The 22,953-nt window shown below is 36.7% G+C and overlaps 2 protein-coding genes and 1 pseudogene across 2 annotated transcripts in view; all 3 read right to left on the reverse strand.

Annotated features, from left to right (window-relative positions):
* LOC122450481 (fatty acid desaturase 2-like protein FADS2B) overlaps positions 1-22,953 on the reverse strand; it is a 914,319-nt gene that overhangs the window by 469,846 nt on the left and 421,520 nt on the right. The window lies entirely within an intron of this gene.
* On the reverse strand, positions 591-3,647 carry LOC122449980 (olfactory receptor 1030-like). The gene is given in 3 exon segments (XM_043482117.1): positions 591-1,114; positions 1,117-1,518; positions 3,641-3,647. Coding segments are annotated over 3 exon segments (933 nt in total).
* Positions 11,633-15,493, reverse strand: LOC122449981 (annotated as a pseudogene).

Below are 22,953 nucleotides of genomic sequence, written 5' to 3' on the forward strand. Positions count from 1 at the left end.
ATTAATAATGGTAAATTTAAGAAGTGAGAATGGAAGATCAGAGTGGGGCAAAGAGAAGGGAATCTTTTACTTTATATTCTTTTAGATATTAAATGTTTTATTGAGAATGTATAACTTTTTAGTATAAAATTAATGTATATATATTCAGATATAAACGTAAAAGTGAAATACCTACAAACATAATGCCCAGCCTTTGACACGATTCCCTGGTGGCTCAGACTCTCAAGAGTCTGCCTGCAATGTGGGAGACCCGGGTTCAATCTCTGGGTCAGGAAGATCCCCTGAAGAAGGAAATGGCAACCCACTCCAGTATTCTTGCCTCAAAAATCCCATGGATGGAGAAGCCTGGTGGGCTACAATCCATGGGGTCACGAACAGTCAGACATGAATGAATGACTTCACTCACTTTACACACAATGCACTCATGTGTCACATGTGAAATTATAAGCTGAGTCTTTAACTAGTCTGTCATAGCTTATAGCTTTTAATCATGGATTTAAAATTGACATTTCAGGAATGCACTAAAACTTGGATCCAGTTCCCATAAATATAACTTTTATTTAATATGTAAAGAAAAAGACACTGCAATTTTAGTTCAAAAGTACCTTTCTTCTGATCAGTTTCTGAAAGGCTTGTTTCACATCCTTGTTCCTCAAACTATAAATGATGGGGTTCAACATAGGGCTTACAAAAGTGTAGAAAACAGCAATGATTTTGGACTGCTCCACTGACTGGTCTGTGGGAGGTGTAACATACATACAGAGTAGGGTCCCATAAAACACAGTCACTGCCGCCAGATGGGACCCACAGGTGGAAAAAGCTTTGCGCCTGCCTTCAGCAGAGTGCATCCTCAGGATGGCAGTGAGAATGAAGATGTAGGAGATGAGGATTATGAGAAGAGAGTTGGAGAGGTTAAATCCGGCCACCACAAACATGGATGTCTGTTTAATGTAAGTGTCAGAGCAGGAGAGTCGAATGAGGGGTGGGTCAGCGCAATAGAAGTGATTAACGACATTGGAGCCACAGAAGGTCAAGCGGTATGTCCACATGGTTTCCATCAGGCCACTAAGGAACCCGTAGGTATATGAACCAGCAATCAGGCGAATGCATACCCCTTTGACATCTTGCTGCTATAAATCAAAGGATTACAGGTGGCCATGTACCTGTCATAAGCCATCACAGCTAGCATGTAATATTCAGTAATCACCATGGCAATGAAAAAATAACACTGGATTAAACAAGCAGTGTAGGAAATGGTTTTTTTCTCTGATAAGAAGTTCACCAACATCTTGGGAGTCACGTTAGTGGAATAGCACAAATCCAAGCAGGACAAACTGGCAAGAAAAAAGTACATAGGGGTGTGGAGGCACGAATCTATCCTGATCAATAGCAACATCCCAAGGTTCCCTCCCACGGTGATCAGATAGATCCCCAGGAACAGCACAAAGAGGATGGGCTGAAGATCTGGACGATTTGTTAATCCCAAGAGGACAAATTCAGTCACCAAGGTGGAATTTCCTCTGCCCATTTTCTTAGGTGCCAGCATTGTTCACTTAGATAGATTAAAATAAGAAGTGAGTGAGAAGTCCATCATACATTTCTCCTCTCTCTTTCTTATATTCCCTTTCTCTCTTGTTCTTCTACCCTCAGTCATCCTCACACATAGCTGTTATCAGACATAGTCTAAGACTGTAGGAGGTAAGACTTCGAATAAGGTCATAACCCCTAATAGCTGGGTGTACAATGTGCAGATGATTCCCAAACAGAATGGCTCCTGTGTCTCCACCTTATTTTGGAACTCGGGAATTATGACTCAAAGTTTATCTTAAAATGGCTTCAACCACCGTTACTTACAGATTGCTATAAAATTGTGGATTCATCATTGCTCCCAGGGATGGTTCTGGACAAAATGGTGAACATGTTTGGAAACACTTTTGCAGTCTTTAACAGTATGTGCATATTTATTTGTTTATTAGTCATGCCACATGCAGGATCTTAGTTACCTGACCAGGGGTCAGGGACCTGGCCTGTGCCCCCTGCAGTGGAAGCACAGAGTCTTAACCCCTGGACCACCATGGAAGCTTCCAGTATGTGCATACTTAGAAATTCAAACTTTGAGAATTGTATTCCCACTTACTGTACTGTTGTTGTTGTTTAGCTGCTAAGTCATGCTCAACTCTTCTGTGACCCCACGGGCTATAGCCTACCAGGCTTCTCTGTCCATAGCATTTCCCAGGCAAGAATACTGGAGTGGGCTGCCATTTCCTTCTTAAGAGGATATTTCTGTTCCAGGGATTGAAACTGTGACTCTTGCATTGGCCAGTGGATTCTTTACCACTGAGCATTAGAGAGTCCCGCACAATAGGAATTTGAAGAAAAATTACTGAGGCCTATTTTACTGATCACTCATCTCTAACTCTTTGCTAACCCATGAACTACAGTCTGCCAGCCTCCTCTGTTCATGGAATTCTCCAGGCAAGCATACTAGTCTGAGTAGTCATTCTCCTCTCCGGGGGATCTTCCAAACCCAGGAATCAAACCTGAGTCTTCCACATTGCAGCCAGAGTCCTTACAGTCTCAGCCACCGGGGATGTCCCATTTTACTAGTATATCCCTTCAGTACAGGAGGATGTAGCATTCCTATGTGAACAGACCAAAGGCAAAGACTCCAGATTTGGAAATAACAAAGTCCTGTGTGAATTAGAGGGAGAGTTTTTCATTCAGAAGAGTTTACATGAATAAAACAAGAGAGACTTGGATGGGGAAAAGAGAAGTGGCAAAAACTTAGATCATAGTTTGTTTGCTTACCCATTTATTCATTCATTTTTCATTTACTCAAGATAGCGCGTAAGGAGTTTATAGCACACAAAATTTGGTAACTTTGTGCTATTAGTGGAACAGAAATTTGACTCTAACCTTCCTAGTAGCATATAATTCAATCATTTCAATATAGGTCAATTTGTATAATAAATAGTTCAACTATCTTCTTTACAGACTTACAATGTCCAGAAGTTAAAAAGCAACAACAAAAAAAAACTAATCAACAGAGACAGAATCATTCTTAATGCAGAGTTTACATGATACTAATTATAATGAAAGGATTATACTTTCAGGAAAAGATTATGTTCAGACAAAATAGATGATAATGAAAGAACAAAATGAGGAATTCTTGTTCCAGACTTCTCATTACAGATTCAATATATTTTGATTGTGGATTCTCAATGTTGTCATACATTTTTAATAAGCTGTATACTACATAAGATAAGAAGCAAAAACTGAAATTCCTGTGGGAGCCATTTAGATAATAAGGGTGAGTATGTGCCTGTGTGCCAACTCACTTTAGTCATATCTGACTCTTTGTGGGTCAGACCCCCTGGACTACAGCCCAGCAGGCTCCTCTGTCATGGAATATTCCAGTCCAGAATACTGGAGTGTGTTGCCACGCCCTCCTCCAGGGGATCTTCCTGACCCAAGGACGGAACCTGTGTCTGTTAAATTTCCTGCATTGGCAGGTGGGTTCTTTACCCCTTGTGCCACCTGGGAAGCCAGTCAGAGTGATTATAAGAATGAACTTAAGTGAACTAGGTGGTGGTTCCCAAGATAAATGGTCAGCAGCCGCTCAGGATGGTCTAATTTTAACTGGTCATTCCAAGTCGTGTGTTCTAAGATCCTGTGTGTGTGTGTGTGTGTGTGTGTGTGTGTGTGTGTGTGTGAATCTCTCAGTTGTGTCACTCTTTGCAACCTCAAGGGCTGTAGCCCACCATCCTCCTCTGCCATGGAATTCTCTGGGCAAGAATAGTGGAGTGGGTTGCCATTCCCTACTCCAGGGGGGTATTTCTGACTCAGAGATTGAACCTTAGTCTCCCACACTGCAGACAGATTATTTATCATCTGAACCCTCTAAGATCTTAAGTGAAGTGAAATGAAGTTGCTCAATCATGTCTGAATCTTTGTGACCCCATGGGACTGTAGCCTATCACGCTCCTCTATCCATGGGATTTTCCAGGCAAGAGTACTGGAGTGGGTTGCCATTTCCTTCTCCAGAGGATCTTTCTGACCCAGGGATTGAACCCAGGTTTCCCGCATTGTAGGCAGATGCTTTACTGTCTGAACCACCAGGGAAGTCTTACGAGCTAAGATCTTAAGAGCTTCCAAATTTTAAAAGATATTAGAATTTATTGTTTTCTATATAAAACTTACAATATACAGTATTGGCAAATAATCTGAATTTTAAACCTATTCTTAAACAGAGCATAACAAAAGAAATCTATGTGCTTGATCTATTGAAATGCAGATAACAATATATTGCTAGAGGTTGACTGAAGTACCCTCAGAAATTAGCTACTTTAATTCTGTGATACTTCCATGATGGCATATGAGTTAGTCATTATAATAAGGCAATCTTTGTACACAAACAGCAGTTAACCCTACATGTATGCGAGTCACTTTGCAAGGAAATAAAGGTGAATGGTTAACAGTGCTTGCCTCAAAAGATCTGTTTGTTGTCTTCACAGTAAAGGAGATAAATGAAGAGAAAAATAACATTAGAATTGATTAGTTCAATAATAAAGATTTGAATGGAGTAATTCATCATGTTCTAGAAACAGTATATGGATCAAAGAATAATGACATTTAACAAGACCTTGAAGGAAAACTAAGCATTTTCTACAAGGACAAGGGTAAAGGGTACTTTCAGATAGAGTGAAAATGCAGAGACAAAAGGCTTTCAAGAGAAATCAAATAAACCCATACCCATATTTTCAAGGATGAATTTTTTATAGTACAAAAGAAAACATTTTAAATAAAATGTTTTTATTTTATTGGCAAACAGTCAAATAAACTGAAAGTCCCCATAACAGGCTAAGAAGTGTGAGTACCCTGGAAAACTGCAAGGTAGCATATCTCAGAAATTTTCTGGAATGTATGTGTTACACCCAAATTATGGAGATGGATTAGATCCAACATTTTCTGTTAATTTGTCAAAGAAATAATTTGCAGGGTTTAAATCTATAGCTTTGGTCTTTGGGGGGAAAATACAATAATTAGAGATTCAGAATTTATGTGAATAACAGGAGTACTCTTTCCAGAGCACTTGGGTTTCTCTGGCTTATTGGTACATAATCCGCTCGCAATATAGGTAGACCCGGGTTCAGTCCCTGGGTGGGGAAGATCTCCTGGAGTATGAAATGGCAACCCACACCAGTATTCTTGCCTGGAAATCCCATGGACAACGCAATCAAGGGGGCACAAAGAGTCAGGCAGGACTGAGAGACTAATTCTTTCACTCACCAGAATGACGAGTCCATTTGGAAAATATTCATTTAGAATATACAAAGCGTCCATTTCAATGGCATAAAGATACTTATCTTTAAATCTCTACACTTACACCCTAAATACTAGCACCTGTTTGATCACTGCATTGCATTTAATAACTAACAAAGATAAAAATACAACAAAGGTTCCTATAGACAAAGCTATGGTTTCTCCAGTAATCATGCATGGATGTGAGTTGGACCATAAAGAAGGCTGAGCTTGGAAGAATTGACACTTTTGAACTATTGTGCTGGAAACTCTTGAGAGTCCTTTGGACAGCAAGGAGATCAAATTAGTCCATCCTAAAGGAAATCAGTCCTGAATATTCATTGGAAGGATGGATGCTGAAGTTGAAGCTCCAATAGTTTGGCCACCTGATGCAAAGAGCTGACTTAATGGAAAAGATACATATACTGGGAAAAACTGAAGGCAAGAGGAGAAGGGGGCAACAGAGGATGAGACGGCTGAATGGCATCACTGACTCAATGGACATGAGTTTGAGCAAACTCGGAGCTAGTATGGACAGAGAAGACCGGCATGCTGCACTTCATGGTGTTGCAAAGAGTCGTACAAGAACTTAGCGACTGAACAACAAAAGACAAAAGCAGATATAATCGAAAATAAAAGAGAATTTAATATGACTACTTCCTGCTCTTTCCTTTAAATAGGTTCAATGACCACTCTCCACAATTTAAGGGGAAAAAAAGCTATATTTTGATAGTAGTACTTCCTCCATGCATATGTTTGCTTCAATTTTACAAAGCAATCATGCTTTTCTGTGTTATTTTACCTTTATAAAAATCCTGCAACTGAGATAAAGAAGATGTATTAATAATGAGGATAATGGGGCAGAGATAAACATGATTTGCTCTAACCTGAGTTTTTTATATTACTATTTTCAAAACTATTCAGCAGGGCTTCCCAGGTACCTCAGTGGTAAAGAATCTGCCTATCGACGCAGCGGAGATGGGTTTGATCCCTGGTAGGCGATCCCACATGCTGCGGGCGGCTAAGCCTGTGCACTACAGTGACTGTGAAGGCAAATATTTTAAGCACTTTCAAATATTTATGATTTTCACACATTTTAAATTGTCTGTGTTGAAATTAGTAATATTAAGCTCTTTTTAAAACCATATCTGCCTGAGTTTCTCCTCCTCTCTCTTTTTTCACCTCTATTTTGCCATCCATGACACACACTATTATCAAGAGTGCTCTAATTACATTTCTTTGTCTCACTCACACTTTAACAGCCTGTGGTAACTGGGAAACATAATTCTCAACATCTCAGTTAAAAATTCTTTGACAACTTAAACCTGCATCTTACAAATAAAAATAGCATTAAAGATTTTTGATAAATTCAGTCATTGCTTTAGAGCTAAAACCTTTTTCTGTTTTCCCCACTGAAAATATTTGAACTTTTAATAGAAATTCAATTCAAGATTAGTTCTGTTTCCATAAGCAAATGCTTATAGAGCTTGAGATATGTCAAAGAATTATGTCTAATGCCTATGAAAATGACCTTTGATAGCTTTCCATTTAATTTTTACTGCACCCAGTATTTCCTGTGGTTAGAAATATTGTTTATTTGATACTTATCAAAGTGGTAACTAAATTTATCCTCCACAACTCTTTCATTTTTTTAACTCCTTTTCTGATATGGAATACTAAGTAATTTGTATTAAATTATTGTATCAGCTATACCTCAATACGAAACAAAAAGTTTAAAGTTTGGAGAGAAATTATTGGAGACATTGCTGAACTAGTTTTAAAATAACCATGAATATTTTGCTCTCTGTTGGAGAAATATCACACACAAACACTAAGTAAATTTCAGTAAGGCAAGGAACTAGACATCCTTCTAAAAACGGTTTTCTCATGGGACATTGATATCCATATTTTTTTGTTTTAATGTGCAGTTTGAAATTCTGGGTCATTAGTGGTCAAGGTAGGTAGTAACCATATTTTGAAAGTCTAAGTTACTTTTCTTTTCTAAAGAGATATAACTGAAATAAAACTCCACATTAGGTTTCACTGGTTCAATAATGTGAAACTGTTTTCCCTTGGATTGGAACAAACCAGAATAAGCTAGGTAACAGAAAAAATATAGATTTGTTTATCCTAATGAATTTGATTCACAAGGATATTGATATCCATATGTGTTTATACTTTGCTACATACAGATGTAAGAAAAAAAGCTTTAGCTGCAATTTAAGAGGAATTATTGATCCAAAAACCAGAGGTGCCATTTATGGTAAATTGATAAACATAGTAAATATATGGTAGTATCTTGGAATTCCAAGAATCTCCTCTTCTCCCTCACCAAGAAAAGCAAACCACCACAACAAAAATATCAATCAGTGAAAGTACAAAGGTCACCTCTTCAAGTGACACTGTTACCTGGAAGACTACTGAAATGCTTATAGGAGTAAAGCCGGGTCTTTTAAAATAATGTAGCAGACTAATTTTGAACGGTTGTCACATTTGATAAAAATTTTAAGTGCCCATGGCTACAAGTTTGTGGTCTTTTACGATGAAATGAGTAGGAGAATAGGGTATACTGAAGCCAAGAAAAGGACAACAGAAAATGGAAGTAAGAGTTATTGAAATTCAGTTTCAGTCTAGAAACTATCTCAACTGGTCATAAAGACATAGATAAGTCTCTAAGAATAGATTGGCAAGTGATTTTTTTTTTTTTTTTTTTTTTTAGTTTTACCACTTTATTGCTACCAACCCATCTCCCTCCACCCTCGTGCACACGTTCTTAGTCACGTAACCCCATGGACTGCAGCCCGCCAGGCTCCTCTTTCCATTGAATTTTCCAGGCAAGAATACTGGAGTGGGTTGCCATTTCCTTCTCCAAAGTGATGATATTTTAAGACAGTAAATGAAGAAGACAGATAAGTCATATAGTTGATGGACTCAGGCATCTCAAGACAGTAAATGAAGAAGACAGATAAGTCATATAGTTTATGAACTCAGATGGGAAATATAAATTTCCCAAGGAGAGCCGCCCTTGTCTACTGTGCCATAATAAACTCCCCCTCTTCTCCCTCCTTTGTTTTTCCAGCCCAATATCTCATAAATGTAAGGACAAGGTACATTATCTGATTACAGTACACACAGTGGTTTTGTACTACCCAATGCTATATTAGTAAATCTCTCTTGAGTCTTCATTTAGAAAATAATCTTTTTATCTTGCCATTGATGACTTTCTCCCATGGACTTCAGAGTCCTCATCTATTCAATATCAGACTTTATCTAAATAATTTTAAATGAGTTATATTTTTTGCTAGAATGAGTGTAATTCCTGTTGAATCTGTCTCTCTTTTAAATTAATTCATCCAGTTTTTTTTTTTGGGGGGGGTGAGTGGGATATTATTCAACAGATATTATTCTAAAAAGGTTTATATGATTGTCAAGTGCTCATTGTAATATGGTTACTCAATGCCTGTTAAATGACTGAATGAATAAAAATAATGCTATTTGTAAAATGATGAGTGTAAGCACAGATCAATCTAAATAAGAAATATATGCATAGTGACTCATTTTAATTAGCTAAGAAATTAAGATAGCTTTCAAAACTGCTTTTGTTGTCATCTGACTCCTACTGGATGAAGATCCAAAGCTGAAACAGTGAGAGAAAGTGTAGGTACAGAAGTCAGAATTTTCATTCCTACCTGACCCAAGGAAAGATTCTCTCAGAGATACTAGTAGCCCAAGTGATGAGTTTGCTAAGAATGATTTATACTCACCTTATAATTTGGAGCTTTTATACCTAAAGCATTTTTCAGCACACTCTGAAGAAATAATTGCAATGTTATTGCAAGAGAAATCTCCTGAGAAATCTTAATTTATATGGATTTATACTCATTAGAGTCTTGGCATTTTCACCATGATATTGCATCATTTTGTAGTTATTTTAAACTTATGGCTTTGGATTATCAAGAGATTTTTGCATTATGGATCACCACTTTTTTTCAGTTGGGTCAATAGAACAATTAATAAAGATATAAAATGGTTACATAATTCACACAGTATGATGTTTCTGTGTTATCATTTCAGTCTGAATGGTGTTTTTTTAAGTGCTTTCCCCTAAACTACTACTGAGTGAATGCTTGTTAAAAAGACTTTCATATCCAGAATAAAGTGATTGAATTATAAGAGTGATTAAACTACAGGGAGAAAAATTCCTTGGACAAGATATCATAATGAGTTGTAATAAAGTCAGTGCAACGTGTGAGGCCCAGGTGTTGGAAAGTAATATTTTATGGAAACCTGGTGAGCATGTAATTTAACAGTGTTATTTATTAGACTACAAAAGAAAATATGCAGGATAAAGGTGAAGATAGCACAACTGCATTTTCTTCCAATTTACCAAGTATTCAATTATTATCTCATTCAAGACATTTAAGACAAAGATAAAAATGGTATAAACCATGTGCTTAAGTAGTTGTTAGTCTAACTGGAAAATTTGGAGACAGGTGAATCTTTCAATAGAACATATCCTCTGAAGGATATATTGAAATCAAAGCTCTTACTATTGGTTATATTATATAAATATATACATATATATATATTTGAAGACATATACAATGGTATATTATTCAGTAAAAATAAAAGAGGGTAACTCCCATTTGCTACAGCATGAATTATCCTTGAGGATATTACATTAAGGGTAACAAGTCAAACAAAGAACAAAAAGAATTAAATACTCTGATCTTTTTGTGGAATCTATAACATTGGACTCACAGAAGTATAGAATGGAACTGATTATCAGGACCTGGAGGTTAGGGAAACAGGAAGAAGCTGGCCAAAGGAACGAACTTCCAGCTATAAGACAAATTCTGGGAATCTAATATACAGCACAGTGACAACACTTAACTAGATGATGTACATGAGGAAGTGTAAAGAGCATGGATGTTAAAGGTTTTCACCACCAAACAATAACAACGAAAAATTGTACTTGTGTGAGATAATAGATATGACAACTAATATTATTATGATAATCATTTTGTAATACAATATATCAAAATATATACAATATCACATCTTAAACTTATACAATAGTTTATGTCAAATGCATACAATAAAGCTGGACAAACATAGTCCTAATAAATTTTCAAAGTTAAAATCATAAAATATATCATCTCTGACAACAGAGATAAATTAAAAACACATGATAAAGAAATATCTCTTTATATCCCAAATATATGTTCATTTACATGTTCATTTAACACTGTCATCTAAATAGTTCACAAGTTAACAAAGGCAAACACACACAAAAAGAATATATTGCAGACTCAGGGATAAAAATATAGCAAAGTGAATGACTTTCAGCTCAAGCAATACATATGTGAAATATATAAAGATTTTATATAAGAAAAGAAGCAAGACTCAAATCAATATTTCAAATTTTTGTTTAAAAATCTAGAAAAGAAAGTAAAAGCTAATCCCAAATAATCTAAATTTTTCAGATCAATGACACCAAAAAGCATTTTTTCTTTCCCTAGACCTGAGTATGTGTATTCACACTTGCAGAGCTGAGGGAGAAAGTAGGTCCCTACAGATCAGAGGCCTCAAATCAGATCCACAAACAGCTGTCTGGGAAAAGAATGATGATTGTATTCTTCTCTCTTCTCATTCCAAACTGATCATCAAACAAGTGCATTCATAAGAACCAGAAAAACACCACCATGACCCATGGTTCACAGTTTTACTCAGTAAGTTAGGGGAAAAGTACAGAAGGTTGGTCTTCTTAAAGATTCTTAGCCCCTCCAAATAGATGGCAATAAAAAGAGAATAAATTCAAAGAACTGAGCTCAGAGCATGTGTATCCTGTTTACTATTGTAAGCAGTAAGAGCATACCACTGCTCCAGGCAACACCTAGTAGGAATTTTCACTTAGAAGGGGGTTCCTCACAATGTAATGACTTAAAAGAACCTAAAATTTGATTCTAAAAGCAGTTTTGAAATAGGTGATCTGAGGTGCAGGATTCTATGCTTCATTTCTAACAATATCCAAGGAAATGTTACTACCGCCAACCCAGGTAAACATATTAAAGGGCAGCAGTCTAGACTAAGTACAGCTTATTTATTCTCAGTCCGAAGAACAATTGAAACACAGACACAAAGAATACGAAAATTGATCTTATAAATGTTAAAGATATTTGAGCCAAAGATTAAGAGTTACAGTTTAATGGAAATTGAGGCATGGCCATCTCAGTGACTATATTTCTTCTGAGGACTCTCTTCAATGCTTGTTTTACATCCTGTTCCTCACGCTGTAGATCAATGGATTAGGTACTGAACTTACAGAAGCTTAGAAGACAGCTATTATCTTGGATTCTTCCACTGTCTTGTCTGTTGGTGGTCTTACATACATGCAAAAGAGTGTCCCATAAAATAGGTTTACAGCCGTCATCTGGGAACCACAGGTGGAGAATGCCTTGCACCTTCCTTCTGCTGGTTTGATCCTGAGGATTGCAGTGAGAATTAAGGCATAAGAAATCAGGATGATGATGAGGGAGCTGGCGAAGTTGAAGCCTGCAGATATCAACATGGCATGCTCTTTGACATAAGTATCAAAGCCAGAAAGCTTAATGAGCGGCGGGTCAGCACAGTAGAAATGGTTGATGATGTTGGATCTACAGAAGGTCAAGTGAAAGGTCAGGATGGCCTGGAAGATTCCATCTGAGAAACCGTAGACTTAATGAAATGTGGCCAAGCTTATGCAGACGCACCCAGCCATCTTCACACTGTAGTGCAGAGGGTTTCATATGGGCACGTAGTGGTCATAGGCCATTGCCGCCAGCATGTAAAACTCAGTGAGGAGAAGTGCTATGAAAAGGTAACATTGTACAAAGCAGCCAGCAAAGCTGATGGTCTTCTTCCCTGATAACATCACAGTGAGCATCCGTGGGGCTGCAGTAGAGGTGTAGCCTTCCATTTTAGGATCCTTCCATTTTAGGATCCACTTGCTATTTATATGCTAGTTCTTCAAGGGCAGAGTAAACTATTCTTCATTACTGTTCTTTGATTTCTAAGGGCAAATTTATACATTACTTTAAAAAAGAAAAGAAAAAAATAGCATCTGCATGAAATACCAAGCTACTTGCAATATTTTATTCATCTCTGAATCCCCACAGAAAGATTCACAGTGTTATATCTTTCATAGGAAAAACAGGAGCTTATAAACTGCTTGACAAAACAATAGCTCCAAGAAGCTTGTTAATCAAGATAATCTACAGAACATTTGTGTCAGAAAGTCACATGGGACAGTGGGATCTCACACTTAACGTTTATCCAGATGATCCTAACACAGATGTTCCCAGAATCACACTTTAAAAATATAATTACAAACCAAAACACAAAGGCAAAATCACTAGAGTCCTATAAACACATGACAAATCAATGAACAAAGAATTGTTAGATGAAATGAATTCTCACATAGTATTTTGAGGATGGTCTACAACGATGACAGAGTGTTTTCATAAAGAAAAGAAGCATTTAAGTTATTAAACATGACTCCATCTATCTAGACATATGACAATTTGTAGCTTATTCTCATCTTCACTTCTAAATAAGTGCTGAGTCCCCTCTTTTGTACTCCCCAGAGGCTTTTATGTTTTTATTTCTCTCACACTTCATTTTTTTCTAACTTGCCCAATTCTTGTCTCATTACCAAATGAGTCACTAAAACTTACTGTAGTTATGATTCAGAAACAGTTTAAAAAAAGCACTTTTGTACCTATAGTTCCCTTCCATTGTATATTAAGTACTTAATATACATTTATGGAATATGATAATAGTAGTTACTAATAATAGATAATTATTTTTACCTAGAAGGCACTTCATTTTCTTATTTTAAATGGGAATAATAATATCTGTTTAGTTTCACTCTAAAATCTTTATGGACATCACAAAGTAATCCAAAAAGTATTTATTGATAACTACTACATTGTGTATTTATGCACTGTAGATGGAGAAATGAACCAAAGCTTCAAAATCCCTGCCCTTCTGGCATTCACATTCTAGTGGACACAGAAAGATAATACCACAATAAATCAATAGTGTTTCAAATGACTCTGGCATGGAGGAAAAGAAAGAAAATGAAGGAAATGTTTAAATTTCAAACAGCAACATTAACAATGAACTCACATAAAAGTGACTTTTTAAATAACAAGCTGGAAGAGAAAGAAAAATCAATCAGACAATTCAAAGGAGAATATTCTAGGAAGGATAAGGACCAGAGGCAAAGATACCATGTGTGATATATTTGGAAACCTGTAAGCCTATGTGAACTGGGCATGGAAAAACACACAGGTTCCAAATCGGAAAAGGAGTATATCAAGGCTGAATATTGTCACCCTGCTTATTTAACTTTTATGACGAGTACATCATGAGAAATGCTAGGCTGGATGAAGCACAAGGTGGAATCACGATTGCCAGGAGAAATATCAATAACATCAGATATTCAGATGACACCATCCTTATGGAAGAAACTGAAGAAGAACTAAAAAGCCTCTTGAAAGTGAAAGAGTAGAGTGAAAAAGTTGCCTTTAAACTCATCATTCAGGAAACTAAGATCATGGCATCTGGTCCCATCACTTCATGGCTAATAGATGGGGAAAGAATGGAAACAGTGACAGATTTTATTTTGGGGGGCTCCAAAATCACCGCAGATGGTGACTGCGGCCATGAAATTAAAACATGCTTGCTCCTTGGAAGAAAAGTTATGACCAATCTAGACAGTATATTAAAAAGCAGAGACATTACTTTTCCAACAAAGGTCCATGTAGTCAAAGCTGTGGTTTTTCCAGTAGTCATGTATGGATGTGAGAGTTGGACTCTAAAGAAAGCTGAACACCAAAGAATTGATGCTTTTGATCTGTGGTGTTGGAGAAGACTCTTGAGAGTCCCTTGGACTGCAAGGAGATCCAACCAGTCCAATCTGAAGGAGATAAGTCCTGGGTGTTCATCGGAAGGACTGATGCTGATCCTCTGTCCATGCAATTCTCCAGGCAAGAATACTGGAGTGGGTTGCCATTTCCTTCTCCACCCAATGTTGCAGTCATTTTAAATACAGTAAAGTAACACAAGCTAGTGACTGGACAAATTCTTTCAAGTCTCATAGGTGAATTACAGAAGAAAAGGACAAGTCAATGAGAAAAAGTGACTTATTAGTTGAAAATTTTCTCTAATTGGTCAGAGGATACAATTATATTACATACCTCTGACTAAATATGTACCCGATTTGACAAATGATTTCTCTTGAAACACTTTCCTTATTGCTCTTTTAACATCTTTGTTCTGAAGGCTGTAGATCAAAGGGTTTAGCATAGGACTCACAAAGACATAAAAAACAGCTGCAATTTTGGTCTGCTCTACAGATGCCACTGAAGGTGGCCTTAGATACATCCAGAACAGTGTCCCACAAAACATGGTGACAACTGTTAGTTGAGACCCACAGGTGGAGAGGGCCTTGTGCCTCCCTTCTGGAGAATACATTTGCAGGATGGCTGTAAAGATGAAAATGTTGGAGATTCGGATGATGGTGAGAGAAAATATGAAGTTGGAACCAGCCACCACAAACATGGCAGTTTCACTGACATAAGTATCTGAGCAGGCTAGGACTAAGAGTGGTGGGTCCGCACAGTAAAAGTGGTTGATTTTATTGGGTCCACAGTAGGAGAGATGGAGCATCAGGATGGTCTATGTAAGACCATTTGTAAAGCCATAAATATAAGAAGTAGCAACGAGAGAGGCAGACACCTCGGGACATTTTGCTGCCAAGGGTTTGCAGATGGCTATGTAACAGTCATAAGCCATTGCTGTGAGAATATATCTATCTGTAAGCCCCAAGGAAATGAAAAAGTCAAATTGTATAAAGCAATCAAGGAAGGAAGTGTTTTTTTTCCTTAGATGAGAGATTGACCAGCATCTGAAGAGTAACAGTGGTATCATAATAGAGATCTACAAAGGAGAGGTGGCTGAGCAGGAAGTACATTGGCATATGAAGCTTTGAGTCAGCTCTGATTAACAAAATCATGCTCACATTGCCGAAGACTGTGATCAGGTAGATGACTAGGAAGACCACAAAAAGGACAGGCTGCAACTCAGTTCAATCTGTCAGTCCCAGGAGAATAAACTCAGTCACCTCTGTGTAGTTTTCCTTTAACATTGTGTTTGCTCAGCTTCCAAAGATTTCTAAAATAAAGGAAATGAAAATTAATTGGTCCTTGTTTCCCCCCCCCCCAACTCACATGGTGTTATCTGATGCCTACCTCTCTCAAACTTGTAAATACATGTTGTATAAAGGGCTGATTCATGTCAACGTATGGCAAAAACCACTATAATATTGTAAAATAACTAGCATCCAATTAAAATAAGTAAATTAATTTAAACAAATAACCTAGGAGACTTCTCTGGCAATCCAGTGGTCCTACAATGCAAGGGGTGAGGGTTTGATCCCCAAATAAGAAGCTAAGATACCACATGACTCATTGACAAAAAAACAAAATATAAAACAGAAGCCACATTATAAGAAATTTAGTAAATACTTTAAAAATTGTCCACATTGAAAAATTCTTAAAACACACACACACACACACACACACAGAAATATCCTAGCATGCATTTGGTGTTTTCAATAGCTAACTTTAAATGTAGAGTTCCTTTACATAAAAGTAGTCATATCTTCAAATGCTTTTCCACAAGTCTTTTCCTATATGAAAATAATTTACCTCTTCTGCAATTCATTCTCATGAATTGGTCACTGACATTTCCTTTAAGCATTGCTTTTCTTTGAAGTTATGATCCTTTGTTTCAGTATAATGTTGGTGCAGTGTCTGAACAGTCAGTGAAGCTCATGCATTTTCTCAGCCGGATGGACTTAAGGAAGCAGAACAGATGGACACTTCCATGACCCGTGTCTGTCTGCTGCCACTCTAACCTCAGGGTCCTTTTGGTTAATCCCTCCCATCACAACAGAAAGTGATGCCTGTTCACTTTATCTCCTCTTGCCTGCCTCAAGCGGCCCTCACATCACCAAAGCTTGTTTCACTTTTAAGACATCTCAGGATATCCTTAGCTTTGTATATTATAGCCAATTATTGAGGGCATAAATTGGTTAATGGGACACAAAATTAAGTCAATTCTTTTTTCTATAAAAACAGATAAGCATACATTACACAAAAATGTGTGTATACTTTTATACAAACACACACATATATATCATTGATATTAAATATTAAAGGAGGGAGTAATGGGGAAAAATAATATATTAAAAGTTTCCTCTTAGGGGAAGAGACATTTATTTTAAAATGACTATCAGACACATCCCCAAACCATAACGATTTTGCTGAAACTATCCCTCATTTTAACTCTTGCAGAGGGTAAGAATAAACTCTATGATAGAAATTTGATTCAAGTTCTTTAAAACATGTAAATGGTCACACTGATAATAAAAATCATATTACCTATAAGACTGATGTTATGTGAAAAATCATAAGGTACACTTCTAAACTTTTGTGAATGATAAAGGAGACCATAAAGGCAATGTTGGAAAAATCTATACTTTTGTTCAATAGCAGGAAGTGACCAGGTACGTCATTGTTACTGCAACTCACTAAAAGCTACAGTGCTGGGATGGACACAGATCACGTTTAAAGCACTTTGTAAGTGAAGAACCACCCCTGCTTTCTCACCCATTCACACTACTTTATTATCCTACTGAGATACTTGAATTTATTGATCAGGGTGGTAAAATGCAAGTGCAAGTGAAAGTCACTCAGTTGTGTCCAACTCTTTGTGACCCAATGAACTATACAGTCCACCCACTTCTGTGGGGGGAAACATATCATATCACTTGCACCAGGTGAAAGTTGGTGGCAATTAGAGGGGGCAATATAGGAGAAAGTGGACTTCACTGGTTGCCCAGATGGCTAAGAAATGCCTGCAATTCAGGAGACATGGGTTCAATCCCTGGTTCGGGAAGACTCTCCCGAGCAGGGAATGGCCACCCACCCCAGGACTCTTACCCCGAGAAGCCCGTGGACAGAGGAGCCTGGTGAGCTACGGTCCAGGCAAAGGTTGGACACGACTGAGTGACGAGCACACCCACTTTTTCCACTTTCATGGCAGCAAGGACTCAGTGACAGCAATGCCTCAGCCGATGACCTAGGCGCCACTAATGCTTTTTACCCACATTGCAGAGGAAGAGAATAAAACTGACTGTTAAAGAAGAACTTTGCCTAAATTATAAAATAATAATGATTTTCATACAACTTTCAATGAAGAGTGTTTCTCACATTGTACTTATTCTAAATATGTGCTGTTATTTTTTTATGCAGACAGATTTTTTTATTGATTCACTTTAGAATTGTTTATAAAAGCATTTGTTAATTTATGAGAATAGATTTCAGGCCATAATTTTATTTTTATTGATTAAAGTATCTATGTCTAATTTCCCAAATATATTTTGACAATACCAAGTCCTACCTGTGAGAGGAGAGTGATTTCCCAGGGACAGCACTGATGTGAAGAATCTGAGAAGTGTACACCAGCATGTCACACACGGACCAGCTCCCTAAGTTTCAATTATTTTTCATAGAAAACCATTTAGGCTATAAACAAACACGAGTGTTTCACTTTTTTTAAAATCTTAAGTTCATTGCAGACATGACTTCATGCCACACTCCAATATCATCAGGGAATCAAACCTCCTGAAATGGTAAAGCAGTGGGACTCATTGTTTGTTTAACTTAAGCCTAAATGTCTTGATATTTTGAGCTGATTGGGGGATATATTAAGCTCTCCATATTGTGTAGCTATTAAGTTATACTAAATTAGATATGCATACTGGTCCAATGGTATCCTAATTCATAAAACTTTTGACAGAAATGCCAATTTTCCTTTAGATTTTTAAAAAAATATTTCTTTTGGTTTTGTTACCAATATGCATCCCACTTTAAAAGTGATATTTTGCTTTCATTTATTACTTTTTATTATGAACTGTTAACATCTCACAGACAGAAATAGAAAATAACTTAAAAAGCACTTGTCTAAGCATAACAAGTCATCTTTACGTTTTCTCATAATGACACTTTTGTCTCAGTTGCACATCTCTCCTTGTCTTGGCCCCCATTGCTCACCTTTGGCACCTCCTCCTGAGGCTGGGGAAGATTACAGTGTTGGAAAGCTCTCAGAAGATGTGGGAGTTGAGTAGAACATGGTTCTGTTACATCAATCTAGTTGATTGTTCTGCTTTATTCAGATCTTCAATATCTCCAAACACATTTTATTATTTCATATGTAGAACATGAGAGAGATGTTTGTGGATTTTTGCTTTCTTTCTGTAGTTATCTAAACATTGACTTTATATTATTAGATTATGTGAAGCAATAAACTAGTTTTTTTCCTAATATAATTTATAGTTTCTATCCCTTCTCTAATACATAAAATCTAAAAGCTGTTTCTGATATTCACAAATCTTCAGCAGTTCATTTTATTGTGTTTAAATTTTCAACATGCAAGATAGAAGAGTGCATGATATAGGAAAACCACTGGAAAATCAGGCAACTTTAATTAGTTGGACTACTTATATCCTGATTCTAAACCTTGTTCTTTATATTTTAAACAGTTATAATAATAAATATTTAGCAAAGAGAATATGGTGGAAAAACAGATAATATAAATGGGCTGGTGATTCTTCCTTTGTCAGCCTAGCCCATCTAGACCTAATGCCTTTTTTCTCTACATTTTTTTTGCCCACCTGAAATTTAATCCTTAGATTCCATCACTAGAGCTCCTTTGGTATCAAATTTCCAAGTTTGGCCAGTGGGAGAAACCAGGAGCATAACAGAGGTGAGAGCATAAGAGAAAAGTATCCAAATGTCTTTCTCATTTCCCCCCAGTTAGGTGGCTGCATTCTTCCAAGGAAAATTCCTGCTGAGGCGTGTGCTGAGAGGCAGGCTGGGATGTTCTTCCTGAACCTAGTTTCACTGGACTTCTGACAGTGGCCTTTGTGTTAGCTGCTTCAGGACTGGGATTTCTTTACCTTCTGAAGTTAGCCTCTAGGTGTTTCATCTACTTGGATTGATTTCTATAACACTGTCTGTGTTCTCTTTATTAAGTTAAATTCTTTCCATTAAATTCTCTTCTGTTAATGAGTATAACTTTGTTTTGCCTCCACAGAGTTTGACCGCCATTCACCATGCTGTCTACCTCTCTGCTCTACCCTTGACTAACACACTCTGCTTTCATTACTCACTTATGTTTCTAGTGTCACTGCTAGAATTCAAACCTTTGTGAGCAGAGGTGTCATTTCCATAGCTAGCATGGTCCCTGGAGATAACAGTTATGAACCAATGTGTCCTAAATACTTCAAGGAGTGTGCAATGTGTATTTATTGAGGACTGTAAAACCTCTTAGTTTTCCCACTCTCAGGTAAATCTGCATTTCATTGAATGCATAATCTCAGCCCTCAAACTGAAAGGCTACAGAGAGAGGATTTGTGATAATGACAACCTTGTTTAAAGGTCACAGGAAAGAAAACACGATGGGAGTAATTAGTTATAGGCTTCCCTGATGGCTCAGAGGTTAAAGTGTCTGCCTGCAATGCAGGGGACCCAGGTTCGATTCCTGTGTTGGGAAGATCCCCTGGAGGAGGAAATGACAACCCACTCCAGTATTCTTGCTTGGAGAATCCCATGGAGGGAGGATCCTGGTAGGCTACAGTCCATGGGGTCGCAAAGAGTCGGAGACGACTGAGCAACTTCACTCACTCACTCACTCACTCAATAGGCATTGAGTAAATATGTGCCAGCCTTAGGCTTAATAGCTACACAAGCATTAGCTCAGATAAACTTACAAATGGTGTAGGTTCTTAGGATTAGTACCTTCATATTACAGATAGGAAACTGAAACAAGTAGAGGTTAATTAACTTTCCCTGGAACCTACAGTTAATACATTGTGAGTCCGGGATCAAATAGATTATTAGTCTTGGATATCGTATTGCTTAGAATAGAAATGCAGCATGTCCACATAATGCTGCACATTCTCTGGGTACAAAGGCATTCACTTATCAATTAATCTGTTCATTCATCCATCCACATAGTTGTCAAATGTTCAGAGAAAATCTTCTGTTTGCCACTGTGCAGTCAATGGAGAATGTAAGAAAAAGTCAAAGACGGTTTCTGTTTTTCAAGTGTTTCTGTTTCATGGTAGGAGGCATGAGGCTTAGAAACTGTACAGTCAGATTCTAAATGATTTAGATTGAATAAAAATTATGTTGGAAAATGAAAGGGAGTAGATCTTTTACTACTCAAAAAACTGTAATGCAAAGGTCATAGTGATAGTTTATTAACTCAAGTGATATTTATTCAGAATATCTCTATTCTAGGTTTTGTGATAAATTCTGACTTTAAATCAGTGAGCAAAGCTATATAAGGACCTTCGACCTGGCCCGCATGACGCTGAGAATACTGGGGATAATATAATCATGAGTAAATCACAATGATAAAAATGCGGTTTTAAAATTTCTATGAATTAAAATTATATGATATTGTGAGAATATATCCTAAGAGGATATGACTTTAAGAGATCAGCAAAGAGGTAATGAAAATGCAAAAGCATAAATGTAACTAAATCCCAACAAACACTGAAACTGAATATTAGAAAATGAAAAAGATAGTATCTTACCTACAGAGAAATAACAAATAATCTGGTAATACATCCATCTGAGTAGCCAAACAAAAAGAAGCCAGACTATAAGATATTTTAAATACTGAAAGCAAGTATCTGTCTTTCTACATTCATACCCAAATAAATTCTCCTTTGGGAATGGACAAGTGATATTCTCAGATAAGTGGATTGAGAGGGACTCTTACTGAAAGAACTGATTAAGGATATATATCACACAGGGGAAAACTAAACCGTAAATGAAGAGTGGGTGCCATATAATAGTCAGAGAAAAATTGATAAATGTCACAAAAGTTAAAGGAACATGAACATTGAATCACCATTTAATATAACTGTAATCATATACAATATAGATAATAAAGTTCATTAATAAATAATTTACTGTTAATGATTTATTCTATACCTGCAAATGACAGTTTATAAGTTAGAAGCAGGATGAATTCATAATTAAAATATTTTACATTCTTTTTATTATTTAATAGCAAAGTAGTTGTACTGATTAATGAAGACTAAGAGAAGTATGCATACACAATTTAAGGGAACTTATTAATATAACAGAAAATAGAATGTGTCATAGTCAAACGAGGATTAAAAAGAAAGGAAAGTAGCAAAATATGATTTAATTCACAGTAGGTAAAGAGGAGAAAAAGCACAAAGAAGTTTGTAAAAAGCACAAACTAAGTTGTCAGAAATATTCAAAAGTGTCAATATCCACAATAAAATAAGAAATAGTGATCAAAAGGACTCTCAAAATAAAAAAGTCAAAATAAACATACTGGACATAACCAACTAAAAACAAACAAAAAATAAACAGCCAAATATATGTGAATATCAGGCAAATCAAACTTTTAGACTTTACACATCATAGAAGGGATAGAAAGTATAAATGATAAAAGGAATAATACCAGTTCAGTACTTGATAAGACCTAATAAGATAGTCTCAATAGTTTTAAAAACTACAAATCTACATCATCTTTCTAGATTTTCACTTATGAAAATTCAAACATCTGTGAGGACACTGAAGATCTGATGAAAGAAAATTCACTGGACAGACTTCATAGGACCCTGCTCTGCTCAGGTCCCATCTCTTCTAAGCATGCTTCAGTGTCATAGCCTTTCCCCAGACACGCCTCAGGAGGCGATGCCAAAGGTGAGCACTAGTGTCCATGCCATGCAGAGGTGAGGATCTGAGTTTCTGAAACAGTGAAATGGGGGACCTGCCGTTATAGCACAGGGAAGACGGTTCACTACTCTACAGTAATCTAAATGGGTGAGCAATGGGAAAAGTGTAGATCCATGCATAGGTAACTGAGTCACCTTGCTGTGCGCCGGAAACTAACACAACAGTGCTAATCAACTATGCTCCAGGAGAAAATAAAAATCTAAAAGATGAAAAACGTGGTGTTGTGTGATATATTAATTGCTAGTTCTCCTGACACTGGTAATCTTCACATTGCTTTATATTTAGGATGTGTACTGGAAATGGTTCATAACAAAACCAAAAAAACAAAACCTCAAAACTAGTTTATGATAGGGATATAAATAGATTAAAACACTTAAAATATATAATGAAAATATTCTGTAGGATATTTAGGATTTACATCAACAATCTTATGCATGAGGATTCTATTGGACCAGTACTACTATCTAAAGACATAGCTTGGAGCCATAACCTGAGATTCCTAAAGATCTTCATTTCTATATAATTTGAATAAAAAATACAAAAGAAACAATCCAACAAGCAAGTTCACATGTTTGGTGACTATGGGTAATGTAGACAGAATGATTTGCCTTTTGCTAATTTTATAGAGCAATGACAATGCTGTTTGGTCTTGTGTCTTAATATATGTGTGGTGTTATTTTAATATACTGAGCCAAAACTAACAATTTGATAACATTCTTCCAAGTATCATAGGTGAGTTATAAAAGGAAAAGAATAG

This window comes from Cervus canadensis, chromosome 11, assembly GCF_019320065.1.
Source record: "Cervus canadensis isolate Bull #8, Minnesota chromosome 11, ASM1932006v1, whole genome shotgun sequence".
In the NCBI taxonomy this organism is placed as follows: Eukaryota; Metazoa; Chordata; class Mammalia; order Artiodactyla; family Cervidae; genus Cervus; species Cervus canadensis.